This window comes from Gymnodraco acuticeps, unplaced genomic scaffold (genome assembly GCF_902827175.1).
Source record: "Gymnodraco acuticeps unplaced genomic scaffold, fGymAcu1.1, whole genome shotgun sequence".
NCBI lineage: Eukaryota > Metazoa > Chordata > Actinopteri > Perciformes > Bathydraconidae > Gymnodraco > Gymnodraco acuticeps.
In genome coordinates, this window is record NW_022991180.1 from 1466687 (window position 1) to 1483164 (window position 16478).

The 16478-nt window shown below is 42.0% G+C and overlaps 1 protein-coding gene and 1 pseudogene across 1 annotated transcript in view; both read right to left on the reverse strand.

Moving 5' to 3' along the window:
• Positions 1-817: 817 nt before the first annotated feature.
• LOC117560802 lies at positions 818-14415 on the reverse strand (annotated as a pseudogene).
• Positions 14416-16365: 1950 nt separating this feature from the next.
• Positions 16366-16478, reverse strand: part of LOC117560763 (leucine-rich PPR motif-containing protein, mitochondrial-like) — a 68996-nt gene continuing 68883 nt past the window's right edge. The window contains exon 30 of the mRNA XM_034237764.1: positions 16366-16428. Coding sequence (XP_034093655.1) covers positions 16410-16428 — 19 coding nt within the window. The 3' untranslated portion in view covers positions 16366-16409. The remainder of the gene's footprint in view (positions 16429-16478) is intronic.

The window sequence follows — 16478 nt, forward strand, 5'->3', positions numbered from 1 at the left end:
ACATTTTAAGACCTCATCGCCACTTGGAGTTTTAACCGGTTACATTGGCGACACACTTCACCTCACATTGACTATACAGTATTGATTGTCCTTCCTCCTTATCTTCCAACCATTTGGACGCAGACTTGCATTTCCCCATAACGATGTTGTTTAGCAACCGGCGCAAACGGACCTTCGCGCGCTATCAAGCAGTGAGCGTGCGATGTCCTGTTCAGATGACGTCCAATCCAACGGGATGCCATAAATAAACTACACAGAATCACACTACACACCTACGCAATGATTACATTCAGGCACACTGTTACAAGCTACAAAATGTAATGCCTTGGAAAATGCCGTTTAATACTTTTTAATAGCCTTAATTTCAGCTAAATTGATCAACTTTTAATACTTTTTAAGACCCCGCGGACACCCATATAGCACCAGAAATGTTGTGTCATGTGAAATATCAAATGCATGCAACACTATAATGAGAAGCTTAGATGTTTCTATTGAAGACAAAACTCTTACATCTCAGAAAACATGCAGTTTGTATACATTTAAACGGTGAATAAACAGTATAAAGATAAAGTATATTGTAGTGTAAGGGATATTTTGAGAATGGGACACTGAAATGGTGTCGTCTTAGCAGAAAAGGCCATGGTGTCTTTGATAACCTTCCTGCCTTTTAGTCGAGTTGTTCTGTGTTTCATGTAGAGAGAGTCTTTGGGAGACCTCAATGGACCGGTGCCTTTGATAATGTAATTGCTTCACTTGTACTTTATAATGAAATATGTCAAAATCTTCCCGAAAACAAACGTTCACACCACACAAAGTCTCAGCTTCAGAATGTGACATTTATTATCATAAATATTATCTTTTACATTCTGAACATCATCATCAACAGTATCAGTAAATTAGCGGGTAGCGTCTAACAGTTTCAACACAATACTCAACATTTCAGCTCGGAAAACTTATATAAAAAAAAAAGAGACAAGAAGTGGAAAACACTTGGATGGAAGAGGAGGAGTCTTTATGTCTCTGCTTTCTTCAAGGATTTTGCTCTCCTCTTTCTCAGCTCGTCTGCATAAAACTTAAAGGACTCCTAGAAAGAGAAAGAGACACAATTTAGCGTAAAACAAACACACAATGCTCACATGCTCTAAAGCAGGGGTGCCCAATACGTCGATCGCGATCGACCGGTCGATCGCAAAGGTAGTGTGGGTAGATCACATGGCATTGAAAAAAATAAATGTTCTTTAAGTTAGTCTATCATCCATCCTTACTATGGCATTTGCCACTTGATTGACGTACAGGTAAGCCAGTCCAGTTGCATTGTGCCATACGGGTTCATGCAGATATGAGGGGGGCCTCACCTCCTCATCTGAAGCGCAAATGTGGCGCACTATGATGCGCTTATGCGGCGCAATTAGAGTAAGCGCGCCACAATTTATCCGCCGTGTAGTCCACTAGCAGCCCCCCCCTCCCCCCCCCCGACACAGATTGGGCAGGGGCGGCCCTGTAGGTAGATCATCTGGGCTTGGTCATTTTAAAAGTAGCTCCCAAGCTGAAAACGTGTGGGCAACCCCTGCTCTAAAGGAAGTCGTGTGTGTGTGTGTGTGTGTGTGTGTGTGTGTGTGTGTGTGTTACTTCTGCAAGAAGTAAGCTCTCCTGGGTCTGTCTAAATAGTCTCCACTCTGCAACCAAGTTTCCTTGTTTCATCTTTAAATCCCCGTTAATACACAAATGAGGGATTTGTCTGGCGCTCCCCTAACGCACTCTCTGGCCTCTGTTCCCCGCTAATTAATCAGTGTTTTGATCCAGACAAAGTGTGTTTTGGAGGGGAGAAGGTGAGAGCTTTCCTGCAGATTACGCCGGCTTCTTACAATGTACGTTTGCTTACTGATGTAGTAATTAATGCTGATAAATGGCTGTGTTCACTGTAGAAGCAAAGAGAGGCAGAGATCCTGCAGGAAGATGAGACGCTTTGGAAAAGGGTCAGTTCACCCAAAGTACAAAAACACATTTTCTCACTAGATTTTATTTTACGTGTTCAGGTTTTTGAGATATATATTGATATATGTAGTTTGTTTTCATTTCTGGTCCTCAGAGCAATAACAAATAACATGTGTACGACTTTTAGAAATAGTCTGATACTTTGGATAATCCACACCTTTCCTTTTACACTTCCTAATGCAGAAGTAATCCCGCATAAAAACTGATGATATTGTGTTTTTGGGATTACTGAGATTATTGGTAATATAGAGACTCATTCATACAAGAACAATTTGATATTTTGATATTGATGACACATTAACGTTTTATACTATGATTTTTCTATGACATTTTACATTTTTGTGGAATACTTTACTCTTCCTTTTGTTATTGTTTTATGGCATGATACACTTTTTGAATAGCATACAATTATTACTCTTTAACAGGACACTACTCTTTTTTAAATTTTTTAGGCGTATTTCTTACTTTTATTAAGATTGTATGGCATATTATACTTTATGTATGTTTTTTGTTATTCAACATCCCATACTGCGACTTTATTAAATGGTTATTTTTTATATCATGCTATACACCATGGCCATAATTATATAACAACCCATAGTGATGTACAGTGACAATAAATCAACTTTGAACATTGGCTTTATTATTCTTTATCTACATGACTCTTATTAGAGACCTGGATTCCCATCCAAAAAATGTAATAGCATTTTTTGTATTTAAAAAAAGCTACCTAAAATAACTTTTCCATGCGCCTCTAGAAATACATCTAGGTGTGTTTAATCTTAGCACGTTCCTGCTGTTGTCGTCATGGTGCCGCAGCCTTTAGATAGATATAGAGAACAGAGGACAGGTGGCTTTCTACCTGCGATGAGTTCAGGGAAACTTCACCATGACCTCAACCTTTCCCTCTGCTTATGAAACGCAGCCATCACTTAAGTATCCTGACATCCTGTGAATAATGCAGCAGCTGCTCTGCCTTCATCCCTCTCTCGTCTATCTTTGCACTGCAGGTGAGTGAAGGGAGGTAAGAGGTGGGCTTCTGGTGTTCACCTGCCTCCAGGGGACCAGCGCATTAAGTGCTAGGGCTGAGAGGGCTCCGTGTGTGAATGCCGTGTGTGTTGATACGAGTGCGAGTCCTCTGCCCAAAATAGGGCTACATCAAGTTACAAAAGGTCCTGAAATACTCAAAAACACTGAGCCAGAAACACACACACACACACACATCACACCACACACACACACACACACACACACACACACACACACACACACACACACACACACACACACACACACACACACACACACACACACACACACACACCACAACACACACACACACACACACACACACACACACACACACCACACACACACACACCACACACACACACACACACACACACACACACACAACACACAGCAACACAACACACACACACAACAACCAGCTTGTTTTTGTTCAATCGTTTCATAATATATTGTTCATGTCTGCATGGTTCATTCAATATGGAAAGGTGTAGATGTGTGAAATCTGAAGTGTGCTACTGCACCGTTTATTACCCTGCACATCATTTAATTTGCCATAGTGACATTCTTAAATCTAGGACATGTGAGAATATTATTTTTTGATGCTTAATTTACCTTAATCTGCAACAATCTGTTGGTTTACCGTTTAAATTGGTGGATACACAAATGTTCTGCAAGCATTTTTATAATCCATTAATGGTTTAAATCATTTTTCATAAGTGAGGATTTGCCGATGTTCTTAATCTTTTGTGATGGATAATTATTTTTGTCAGCTCGTCTTGGGAGTCGAGCTGACAAAAGTCACAGTGTCCTTGTTTGACTTGAGACAAATCACACCTGTTACATTGTTGAGGTCTGTTTGAGTGTATTAAGTAGAGGACCCAATCACATTTAGTTGTATATATGTGTGTGTGAGACTCACCGGGGGCTCTTCGAAGGGCACCGTCTCTCCGGACTCTCTGTACATTATGGCCAGCCGTTTGAGTGACAGCTTGTCTATCTCCCCTCCGCTCTCTGCCACTCTTCATACAGGGCCTTGGCCGACGACAAGTCTTTGTCGGTAGCTGAGGAGGGGGAGAGAAAAGTCAACATGTTAAAGTCATCATTAAAAAATGTACATTAAAAGGGGGCCCTGTTATGCTCCTTGAGGTTTTCCCCTTTCCTGTAGTGTGTTATAGGTTTGTGTGCATGTAAATGGTCTGCAAAGGCAAAAATCTCCCTCCAGAGCGAGTTTCTCTCCCACACACTCTTTCCCCCCCCCCCCCGCCTGAAACGCCTCCATTGGACAGCGTTGTTTACTTCTGGAACAAAGTTACATCACTTGCGCTTCTATTATATTATATTGGCTCAAACTGATTGTATGTGATAGGCTAAGGGGTGGGACATATCTAAGTTGGGGGTGGGACATATCTAAGTTGACCAATCACTGAAAATTAGCATAATATGTATTTTTGAAGATAAAGCCACAGGGCAAAAAACATACTTTGTAAAAACCTTAACTATCTAAATACGTCAGAATGATTGATCTATGTATGCGATTTCCCTCTATAGGCAGATGTACCCGGAAGTATATTTCCATATGCGAGTGTGAAACCGCATGAGTGTGTGCGGTTGTGTATCAAAGAGATACAAATGGAAAGTATGGTCACTAGTCAAAAACCTAAAAGAGAAGAGCAAGTTTTAAAAAGGAAAAACCTCACAAGAGAAATGGAAGGAGTCCATGGAGGGGCAGAGACCAGAGGCGAGCAGAGCATCACTAATTGTTTCCCCCATGACTGCCTTGACCGAGCTGCTAGCTGATGCTAATTAAATAATCATGTCCGCTCAGCTCTGGTACAAAGAGGGGAGACCAGGAGGGTGAGGAGGTGAAGGGGGGGTTGTAGGTAGGAGAGACGACGGGTAGGACAAAAAAGGTGGAGAGGGCAAGAGGCAAAGCAGAGAGGAGGGTACAAATGCGGGAAGAAAAAGTTGAGTGGTGAACTGTGTAGCGATTAGCACGCTAGGCTAGCCAGGACAGCTAACTCATTAGAGGACATGTGTTCCTGTAAACCCCTGAATGTCTGCTAACCCCCCCCCCCACACACACACACACACACACACACTCCTGGACCTGATGTATTGTTAATGCATCTGCTAATGTTGACTTACAGCGAGCTGCACAAGACCCATCCAGACCTGTGTGTGTGAGTGTGTGTGAGCGTGTGGGTGTGTGTGTGTGTGTGTGTGTGTGTCTCTTACCATGACATTTTCATCAGATATGTGTTCACCACATCCTTGTTAGCGAAGTCTGGGATCAGGCTCTGAAGGGTCTTGATCTTGCCCAGCTGTGCACAACAACAAAAAAAGGTACATCAAATACAAAATAACTTGTGCAATGATTTTATTACAACCAGGAGTCATGAAGAACAGTAAACAAATTATGTTCTCTTAAAGAATTCTGTGCATCCCTTGCGCTGATAAAAATGTCCGCTTTCTAAAACTGTTAATGTTAAAATTATAACTAGATTTAATATACAAATTGAATAAACAACATTGAGCCCGGCCATTGCTACCAGTAAGAATTGTAACCCTTTAAAAAAGGCTAGATGTTTTAAATATTGCCACCGTTATGCTTTGTATGGCTCTTGCCATATCTAGTGGCACCTAACCCCAGGACACATCTTCTGAACTCTTCTGTGTCTTATAGAGCTATAAAGGAATGGAACTCATTGCCAAACTACCTTACTGAAATAGAGTCCAGAGCCTCTTTCAAGAAGAGATTGAAGGGCCATCTACTAATGACCTGTGAGCTGTGAACCCTAATTTAACTTGATCGCATGTTGTTGATGATATTAGTGATGTTTTTAATGTTGTTAATGATGTCAAGACTTATGTCCTAAATGTTGCTGTATTATTGTTGTATTACTGTTGTATTGTTTTAAGTGTCGGACCCCAGGAAGAGTAGCTTTTGTCGAGAGCAAAAGCTAATGGGGATCCTTAATAAACATAAACATTGCCCCTATGGAAAAGATGAGAAAACGTGCTCAATCTGGTGGAAAGTGATTACAAAAATACAATTCTAAAAAAACAGTGCATGATTGTATACTCTGGGATCAAAATGTATGGTTTTAAAAAAGGGATATTCTCATCATTAAGGTTCAGAGTGTCTGTATTTTGTCTACATATTTACGACTTCATATTTAAGCCATACATGCCCCTTGGGTTGCATAAGGTTTTAAAGAGTGCATCTTGAAGGAAAGGATCTTAAAGTGTGATTTACCTGTCCGGGGATCTGAGACTTCTGAGATACGTAGGATAAGAGCGCTTCCGTCTGGTCTGCCAGAGCGTTAATGCGCTACAGAGAGAGAAGAGGGACAAAAGAGAGTTAACATGAGGGGGGGGGGGTCTTCTCAAACCTTTGCTCTTCACATACATTTAGTACATAAACACAGATGAACTCCAACCCACGCATTCATACCCACAGCCTTCACCCTCACTCACATTAAAAAGGTTAATTATGGATTTAATAACGACTCGCTTCTTTATGAATTCACATGTTCAGCACGCTTCATAATTATCCTCACTTAGTCACATTGAAGACCACATCTAGTATTCAGTGGAAATGTATATTTATTCAGGTAAAGCATTGTATAAGTTGAGCCTAACAGCTTTAAGACTTTGACCAATTACAAAAGACAGGATGTAAAAGATGAAAGACAGCAGGAGAAGGAGAAACAGGAAGACGGTTTCAAAAAGATATAATCTAACAAAAGATCATCCTATATTCATATTAAGCAAACTACAGTATCCCGTAAACTACTTTTACAAGAGTATGTACCTGGCGAGTTATAAAGTAACCTTGTAAGTATTCTCTGATATATTATATTATGTAGTTCTATTTTGCCTTACCGATATGACACAGATTAAACATCTTCATCGGTCAGTCATATTTCACATCTTCCATTTGTCTAACAACATTTTCAAAGAAAGCTTCATTCCCCACAGCAGTGAGACATTTTTTACAGAATATAAACTTTTAATGGCTCCTTTAAAAACAATTCTGAGTGTTTTGGCCATGGTGAGGATAAACAAATGAGTAGTTTCACTGCAATGGACCTTAATATTACCATATATATGGAAATATGACAAATATATAGAAAGGATGAGGGAAATCGGACAGACTTACAAACGTTTAACTGGTTATGATGTAGACATGCAAGCATACACACAATACTGCGCGTGTGTATATTCAAGTATGTTAAAGTGTGTGTGTGTGAGATGCATTAACGCTGCTCAGAGTGAGTGTGTCCTCCCGGCTGAGCAGCAATAAGGTCCGATTACTAGCCAGTCGTAACTAACGTGTTTCGCTACTTCTGCACCTCGTACAGAATTAAAGGCGAGTGGCCTGTGAGGCTTTTAACAGGACACACACACACACACACACACACACACACACACACACACACACACCACACACACACACACACACACACACACACACACACACAACACACACACACACACACACACACACACCACACACACACACACACACCACACACACACACACACACACCACACACACACACACACACACACACACACACACACACACACACACACCACACACACACACACACACACACACACACACACACACACCACACACACACACACACACACACACCGGCAGAATGGCTCGAGTACAATCAGGCAATTAGACTGACACTGTTCTACTCCACTCAACTTTGCTTCTCGCTCAATCCCCTCGTCTTTTCCCCCCCCTCGCTACACCGACCGCTCCCAAAGGTGACGCCACAACCGACAGGGGCTCCCGTCTCCTCACACACAGCGCCTGAAAGCTCTGCACACCCAGGGATTGCGTCCTCAATGACCCTCCCAACACACACGGTTGTAGAGGAGTCTGTAAAGCCTCACTGCTTCCTTCTTAATGACTAACTCCTTCCCTCTCGCTCCTCTCCTCCTTCTCTCCCGATAGCCTCGTCTTCATTATTGTCTGCTCGCCTATTTAAAAGCTTTTCAGAGTTTTTGGTCCTGCTTCACTTACGCTGAGTTACCCTCGCTACCCTCCAGTGAGCCTGGGAGAGCGGGAGTGAGGAAGACGAAAACAGGCCGAGATGAGACAAAAAGCAGCGCTGCAGTTTAACCCCGGAAACATCAGAGGAAAACAAACTTCACACGAGACGGATGGGAGAACATCGTCCTCGCAGTGGAAGTTTCACTTTCCAACACCTGTTTTGATGTTACACATGTTTTGCAAGAGTTTTTAAACGTTGAGGGTTTAAGAGACGTGGGAATGTTTCTCATATTTCAAGCACTGTTCCAAACATTACTAACAACAACTGGCACTACTTTACTGCTGCAATAATGCTCAGATTAGAACATAATGAAGTCAAGATATTATATATTATCAAAGTATCATAGTGATTAGCTGACTAACTGGGTGTTTCTCAATGTCGATGAAGGCTCCTCCAGAGCCATTATTTCAAGGGTGCTACGTCATCGAGTCCCGCCGAAGGACTGTTCCAATGTCCAGGATCCTTGGAATTCTACCGAGGCCGACGTACTTCGTTGAGGGAAATTTCGAGGCTGCACATGTGTATTCTCCGCGGTCTTAAAATCCCCACAATGCTTTGCGCACGGACCAATTTCCAAAATCTTTGGCGGAAATCTCGCTCCATTTAAGGCGGAGCCTCGCATATGACGCACACCTGTTAGCCTCTTCCACCATTCTTCGTTTTCCGAGGCTAGGAAGACGTAGAGATGTCCTACCAAGGAAGCGTCCTCGACATTGAGAAACACCCCGTCTTTAAAAGCAGGCTATTATTTTGCGCTGCCTTCTAATGTTGTTACTTCTATTTATTTTTCATCGTATTTACATTTGACAGTATTTTCTTTAGATGTGTATACATGTTCACACTTTTTAAATCAACCTAAAGTTTCTTTCTGACTCCTTTCAGAGTTTAAATGTGTGTAAAGCACTTTTAACTATACATGAAGACGAGAACGAGGAACTGTAGACTTTTCATATTGCTATGATAGACATCTGATTTAAACGTTCCTCTTTCAGTCTCTAGTCAGTCTGTATAATACAGTTAACAGATGTAAAAAAATTACATCCTGTTCTCTTAAAAAACGAGGATGCATATCAAGCAAGAAGCATATTATAGCTTTAAAATCATGTCATCCATAGTTTGAGTTTAAATAGTGATGAAGATGAGAGCAGTAAGTAATGTATCTGTTCATTAACATGCATGCTAGTCAGGCATCCCTGTTTAAGATTGAGAGGGATAACACTCAAGATGTCAGGGAGAGACGAGGAGCAGACCCACGTCTCATCTCTGACACTTTCTGTTTCTCTGTGTCTTCAAGTTCCCTCACTGCAAGTCCAGAGGAGCCGCTGTAACTGACCTACTTCAAGACAAACAAGGCCTTTTTTAACTTTGTTTTACCAACAAAGTGCTGTGTGAAATCTATTTCTACACTCATCTATGCCACAAATTACTATAATTTTGATGGAGAATTCCTGTTTTACTGCCTATTTAAATCATATTTCAATATAAAATGCTGAACATTAACTGTCTGTTGGTTGCATGTGTAGGGCAATACATGAGAGACTTTCAAAGTGCAAGAAGGGCCTCAAACTATTTCAGAGGAGACTCAGTAAATGGAGGTGATAACATATAAATATATACAGTATATAGAATAACTTTAGTGTGTGTGATTGGTTTAGTGAGATAGTTCAGAGATACAGAGAGAATTTCTCAGTCACCCTTTCCTTGAGTCAGAATCAAATAAATGACGTTTTTATGAATTTGCTGTTGTCTGAATATATTAAACTTGGCTCAATTGCTGTCGACTTAACTCCAGAGTGTTAAGCATTAAATAACATGCTAATGATCGCCTAGGCATCCAGGAATTCACTTAAACTAAGCAAGTTAACTAAGAGGGCCAGGGGGAAGAAGAAGGCCCAAAGACTGGGGTCGAAATACTCAAATGTAACTGATAGAGTAGCCCATTTCCTGCTTGTTTAAAATTAAACACCTACTTTCGCAGTGACATTACACTTTACAGAAGGGATGTCACAAACAAATAGCAAATGCATGTCAGGGTGAAGAGGAGAGCCGCTAAGATTAGTGTGACAAGAACATTGTACGACCTGAAAAACAGATTCCTTTCATTCGTGTTTAAAAAGAGATGAAGTGGAGTAAGTGAGGCGGTTAGTAATATATATCTGTGTTCATTAGTGTGCGCTCTAGTCACACATGCAACCGAGACGAGTAATCACTCAAAGTGAGAGTGAAATCCTTTCAGAGAGGACACAGAAGTCTACATTTTTTTTTAGAGTTTGATCTCTTTCTCATCCTTCCTCCTGTCTCTCACTCATCCAGCTTATACATATTCATGTCCCCGAGCTCAATGCAAAGCCATCGAGCTGCAATGTATGAACTGTGTTAAATAAGTGAAGCAGTAGGAGGCCAATTTCAGACAAGCAGACTATGGTGGAGTGGGGAAGCACTTCCTGACATAATGTGAGGCTGGATGAATAAGTCAACAACTGACAACTGGACGAATACATGGGGGGGTTGTGATGGACTCCATTCATCTCCACTTCGCTTGTTGATTTGTGGGTTTTTCGTGAGGATTTTAATTACTGGGAGTGTAATAACGTAGTCAAGAGCGAGACACTCAAATGGAGAAGTGTGCCCTGGGACAAAAATGCTCCACATGATTCAAAATGTAGTTGAAGTGGTCACAAAAAGTGAAAAAACAAACATTTCGCAGAGCTCTCTCCTCTATGCTGTGCAGCTCCAACATAAATAATAAAAAGTAGTTCCTGCATTTTGGTTTCTCAAACACAACTCCAGTTTTCACTTTAGCAGATTCATGTGTTTGGTGGAGAAGAAGAGAAGTGCTTTTTTTGTCACAATCACACATTTTGATTTATTTAGAGGTAACCCTTATCTCCTATTTGCACAAGACAAAATGAAGAGTTATAAAACACGTGTGTGATATGAAACGTTCTGACCTGGAAACCATGGATTTCTTCACTTGGTGTTTAAATAGTAATGAAGAGAAGTGAGTGAGAGCAGCCTGCAATGTACTTTAATGCATTTGCATGAATGATGTTTAATTTCCCTCTGAGATGAGTTACACTTCGATCCATACTAGACACAACCAAATACATCCAAACAACTCAGACACACGCTCTGAAACACACTGTAGCTTTGCCAACCCAAACCTAGCAGTAACGAAACATATGAATATAAAATACTGAATCTTAAAGAAAACATACCTTAACACTGACAAACACTCGCAACCACACACACTTGTACTCACTGCCAGCATGAACTTGGCGTCCTCCACTTTGCCGGTGTCCAGCAGCCGTATGAAGAGGTCTGACGCCGGTCTGTAGCAGGCGAAGTGATTGGCTATCCGCTCTGCCATAGCGCTCACTGCAACACAGCATGCACATTGTGTCAATAATAATGTGGATTGCATCATTCTTACAGTGGTTTTATATTGTATGTATTTTTTCGATATACAAGTATGCATTTTGTGTGTGTTTTCTTACATTTGTCCAACGCTTTCTCATTGTTATCTTCCAGTATCTTTCTGAAGACGTAGGCCATGCTCTGGTTCTGGGTGTCTGGGATTGGTGTAGATGGCCTCCAACACCTCAACTGCACTGTCCACATCACCACTGAGGAGGGGAAAGGGGATAAAAGGGTTAGTTTAGTAAGAATAGTTTAAAACTACACCTAGGAAAATGTCCAAGTTTTAAAGTTCAAAACAGAAATAGGAGAACCAGACAGCGAATGTTCTGCAAAAACGTCAAATGCCGCTGCACTGTAACTATGGTGGGGGTTACGTTTGGATATCATTTAATTCAAACAAGGTGGTGAGAAGGGTCTTTTTTGTGGTTCACATCCTTCTATCAGGCAACCTCTGCATCCTTACTTTTATCCTTGTTACGTAAAGGCATATTCTGGATGCTTCTGTATGGAAATTGTGAGATACAAACATTCCCTATACTGCCTTCCTTACTACAGATACTCTGCTGGGAGAAGAAACAAACACTGATCTGAGAAACTGGCCTGATTAGAGAACAATAAACCCCCCCCATGCTGTTTTTAGACTTAAGAAATTAAATATTAAAATCATATGGGTTTCATTTTTCTCCTACCACCATGTTTTTCTGCTGAGGGTTGCCACAAGCAAACAAAGCCTGCACAGCAAAGCGCTACAAATCTAAAACAACTCGATCTGGCAACCAACACTTTACGCTCCCTCCACCGTCAGCAGTCGTGATGAATATTTAACTCGCAGGGTGTGTGTGCGTCTCCGTGTGTGTATGCAGAGGGGGGGAACATATCTACGCTGATTGTTGCGACTGGGACCGTCTGAATAATTCAGCGGGGGCCCCCCTTAAATGTGGCGCCGCGCTTTCCGGGCCTGCTTTGCTTTTTCCGCCCCGGCTCTTAACCAGTCAGCTCGACTCAGACGCAGCGGGGACGTGTCAGAGCCGCTCAGAGCGCCGCCCGAGAGGTCAGGGTTCAAGCTGACAGGCCCCAATCGGGCGTGAGACTGTCTTGCCGTTCTTCCCTTCCTGCTGTCCCTGCGAGTCGGCACGGCAACGCTGCTGTTCCGGCCGGCCGGGGGACAGCGCTAATGCGAGTAGCGCGATGAAAGTTTGATGCTCCATGCGTTTCATATATTTGTCCTCTGTTGTTTGAGAAGCAGAAGTGGAGGATGGGCGTTTTCATGACATTAAAAGGAACCCATGAATAATCCTATTATGCCGGTGTTTCCTATTTGTACTCGACGCCCCACTCGCCTGTGAGCTTTTACTTTAAGAGTGTGTCAACACGGGTCTTGTCACACTCGGCTCCTGGTTTTGCAAGAAGCTCTTTGTCTTTTGTGTGCTACACATGGAGTTTACAAAGTAGTATAATGGACTTTACAATGGATTGTACATTGAAATTATAATGTTTTATGCAACATTCAGCCCTGCCCATCTATAGTGATTTGTTTTCCGTCTGTTTTCACTTTGTATTACTGCACTTGATTGGTGAGGATTAGAGACACAGCTGATGTAATGACAACTTTTCTGGAAATATAAGATTTGTGGGAAATACCTGAAAAGCTGCATTTGCCTCATACATTACAAAAGTCCTAAATTGCGGCTCCTTTGTGTAGACTTTTAGGGGACTTATAGGATTTTCCAGGCACTTGAATGGTCAAGTTGTTGTACAAAAATGAGGAAATTGGCAGTAGTCAGAATTAAAAACATTCTGCACATTCTGGTACCTTCTTCAGATCAAAATCATGCTCACCTCTTGATGTGTGCCATCACTATGTTGTTGACAAAAATCATGCTGGACAGGTTGACCACCTGGCTCTGGCCGCTTATCAACGCCTGCACTTCCTGGATCCCCGACACGTTGCCCGCTGTTGCCGACGCGCCTGAACCAGCCTGATGATGGCGATGTCTGAGGGCATCTGGTCCGCCTGCAGCAAAGACCTCATTCTCTCCAGAGCATCTGTGGACCAGTGTGAGGTGAGTTTGTGTTTGTACAAGTGTTTTTGTGTGTGTGTGTGTGTGTTGTGTGTGTGTGTGTGTGTGTGTTGTGTGTGTGTGTGTGTGTGTGTGTGTGTGTGTTGTGTGTGTTGTGTGTGTGTGTGTGTGTTCTCACCATTAGCCTGGCCTTTCAAGCTGGATTGATGATGTACAGGTTGTTGGCATTAGGGACTCAACTGGAACGTTGGCAGATGAGATGTAGCACTGAAAAAGAGATGAAAAGGATGTTAATATTCTGGTTGTAGCCTCTTTAACTTTACTTACAGACCTGACAAGTCTGAAAATGTTATTTGATTTAAAATATAATGGAAGATCCCATTGGCTTTTGGTCGAGGGATCCAGGGTGATGATCACTTCTGGGTTAAAACTACGTTATCTGTGAAGTACTGTGTAAAGTGTTTCAATGGAGACACAAAGGTCCTACCTGTGTGGATTGTACAAAGAAAAGTCCATTGTTTTCTTAGAGCTGATAATGTACATTATTATATTAAAAACATCTTCACTATCTGTGATGGTTTGGGTTTAATCTCCGTGGTGTTTTTGTCTTCTTAACTTTGGCTGTTTTAAGGCATCACAAACAGACCCCACAGAGAAAGAGTGGATGAACACAGGAGCTGAAAGCTAGAAGACAATGGGAACAAATATGACTGAAAGCATGTCTGAGCCTCTTGTAAAGCGCCTAACCCCGAAAATAATACAGACATCAAACAGTTGATTACTTCCTCCTGAGCCACTCCACGAATGATGCGTCTTCCCCCTCCATCTACTCGTTATATATGCCGACCTTTGCTACCCTCCTCCCTTTTCATTTCTCCGCCGCTAAAACCTCAATCAAGCTTGCCTCCGGTCCTTTGATTTTATTTCTTATTATATCCCTGCAACTAGATTAATCCGCCCGCTCAATTGAGCATCAGTCGGGCATCCTTATCACCACGGCGACACTGGGCCAAGCAGCATCCGGCAGGGTCAGGGCGGAGATTTGAACGGGAAAGGGGGTCGACGACGGATTGCAGAGGAGACGGAGAAGCGGGGTCAGAAATATCCTTATTGGTAGGGAGGAAATCTCACCTTTTCCTAACACACACTCTCACTCGCCTTCTCTTTCAGGGTCAGAATGTCTTTATTTGTTCCGCTACAGGGACATTTTCCAGTATTATGATATAACAGCAGAAGTGTAGTGCAGATAAAGTAAAAAGAATAGACTTAAATATGAAATAAACAAGTAGGCACACGCTATTAATACTACAAGAACACAATGTCAGAAAAACTAAGTAGCAGTATATTTGAAAGTGACCATAGAAATGAGCAGGTACTGTTTACAGATTGTAATAATGTGTTGGGGGTTTGTGCGGTTAACCAATGAAACATCCACCCCTTCCTCTCATTATCACTCTCGCCCAATCCCTTAATCTCACCATAAGCACCCCGCTGCTCAATTCTGTACAGATTACCCCAAAACACACACACAGAATTAATGCCTATAGCGTCTTCATTAACCTCGGACGTGATTACATCTAGCCCTCCTCTCCTCCTTCACTCCCCCTTCCAGTTGAGCTCTTTTTATCTCCTTCCTTCCCTGCCCACTTCATCCTTCCCGACTCTCCGCTCAGCTCATTTCACTTCTCATTTAGAGTGCAGATAAACGCAGCTTTTATCCAGGCAGGGATGCCATAAACCAAAATCAAAGACTGGAGATGGGTTATCACTTGTATTGCCTCGCTCTTGTTCAAACTGGGGTCTAAATTGATACGATTATTTCTCAACATAAGAGAGTGAATCATGTAGAGCCGAAACAGGGAAGAGACCGATAGTGTAATAGATGTTTTACACACGTTTTTTTTCCTCTTTCCTACAAATGATTAACGGCATCACAGTAGATTAACGTTTTCTTTGTAATGTGAACGTGATATAAAGAAAGGGGACAAAAAGATGACGTAAAGAGACAACGGTAAGATCAGCAGTAAGCACAGATCTCTAATACTCTGTGCGTCCATTTGTCTCCAGGCCCTGATATGGCCCCGCACACACACACGATAACATTACTAATTGGAAGAAGATTGATGTTTGTGCGCAAAGTCACCGGCTTCCCAGAAAAAGCTAAAATTAATCTGTACACCGGAGCCTGTGTGTATTGTGGGGGCTTAGTAAAGAACAACTGTTCATATCCAGCAGGGCTGAGTGTGTCAGCACACAATCACTTTATAATCCTTGTGTCTATTGAGGAGATTTTTAGCACCGAGGTGACCCGGTGCCACAGGCTGAAGAGACGGAGAATGTAGCAGAGCACTAACCGCACTACAGGTTGAATTATTGTGCCTACAGCTAAAATACACCAGTGTACAGTCCGTCTTTTGATTCGTGATGATCTCAACCACAAAGTACACTTACAAATGCATGGGCTCATTCAACTAGATACTAAATACCAGGACAAGAATGCAAAAAAATAACACCGATCGACAAGGAGCTGCAACTATGAACCGGCTAATAGATTAACCAATTGTCAACAAAGATCGAAAGAAAAAAATACACGTCTCGTGCAAAAATGGGTATTCAAACTGGAGTCACAATGTTGGATTATACTAACATATATGCCTGGTATTAAAGAAAACGTTGAAATAAACCTTTTTTTATGGTTTACCAAAATGTGTCGTTGCAGAATGAGATGACACATAGATAGATGATTAAGCACTTACATGTCTTTGACTGCCAGGGCGTCGTTAAAGGACCCCTCGGACAGCAGCGCGCAGATCAGGTAATCGTATCTGATGGAGTCAAATGCCAAACCATTATCACATTGGCTTCCTTACAGATCTTTAAGGCTTCTGTAGAAAGAGACAAGAGGAAAGACAGGAGTCTGCTTTTACAAAGAACA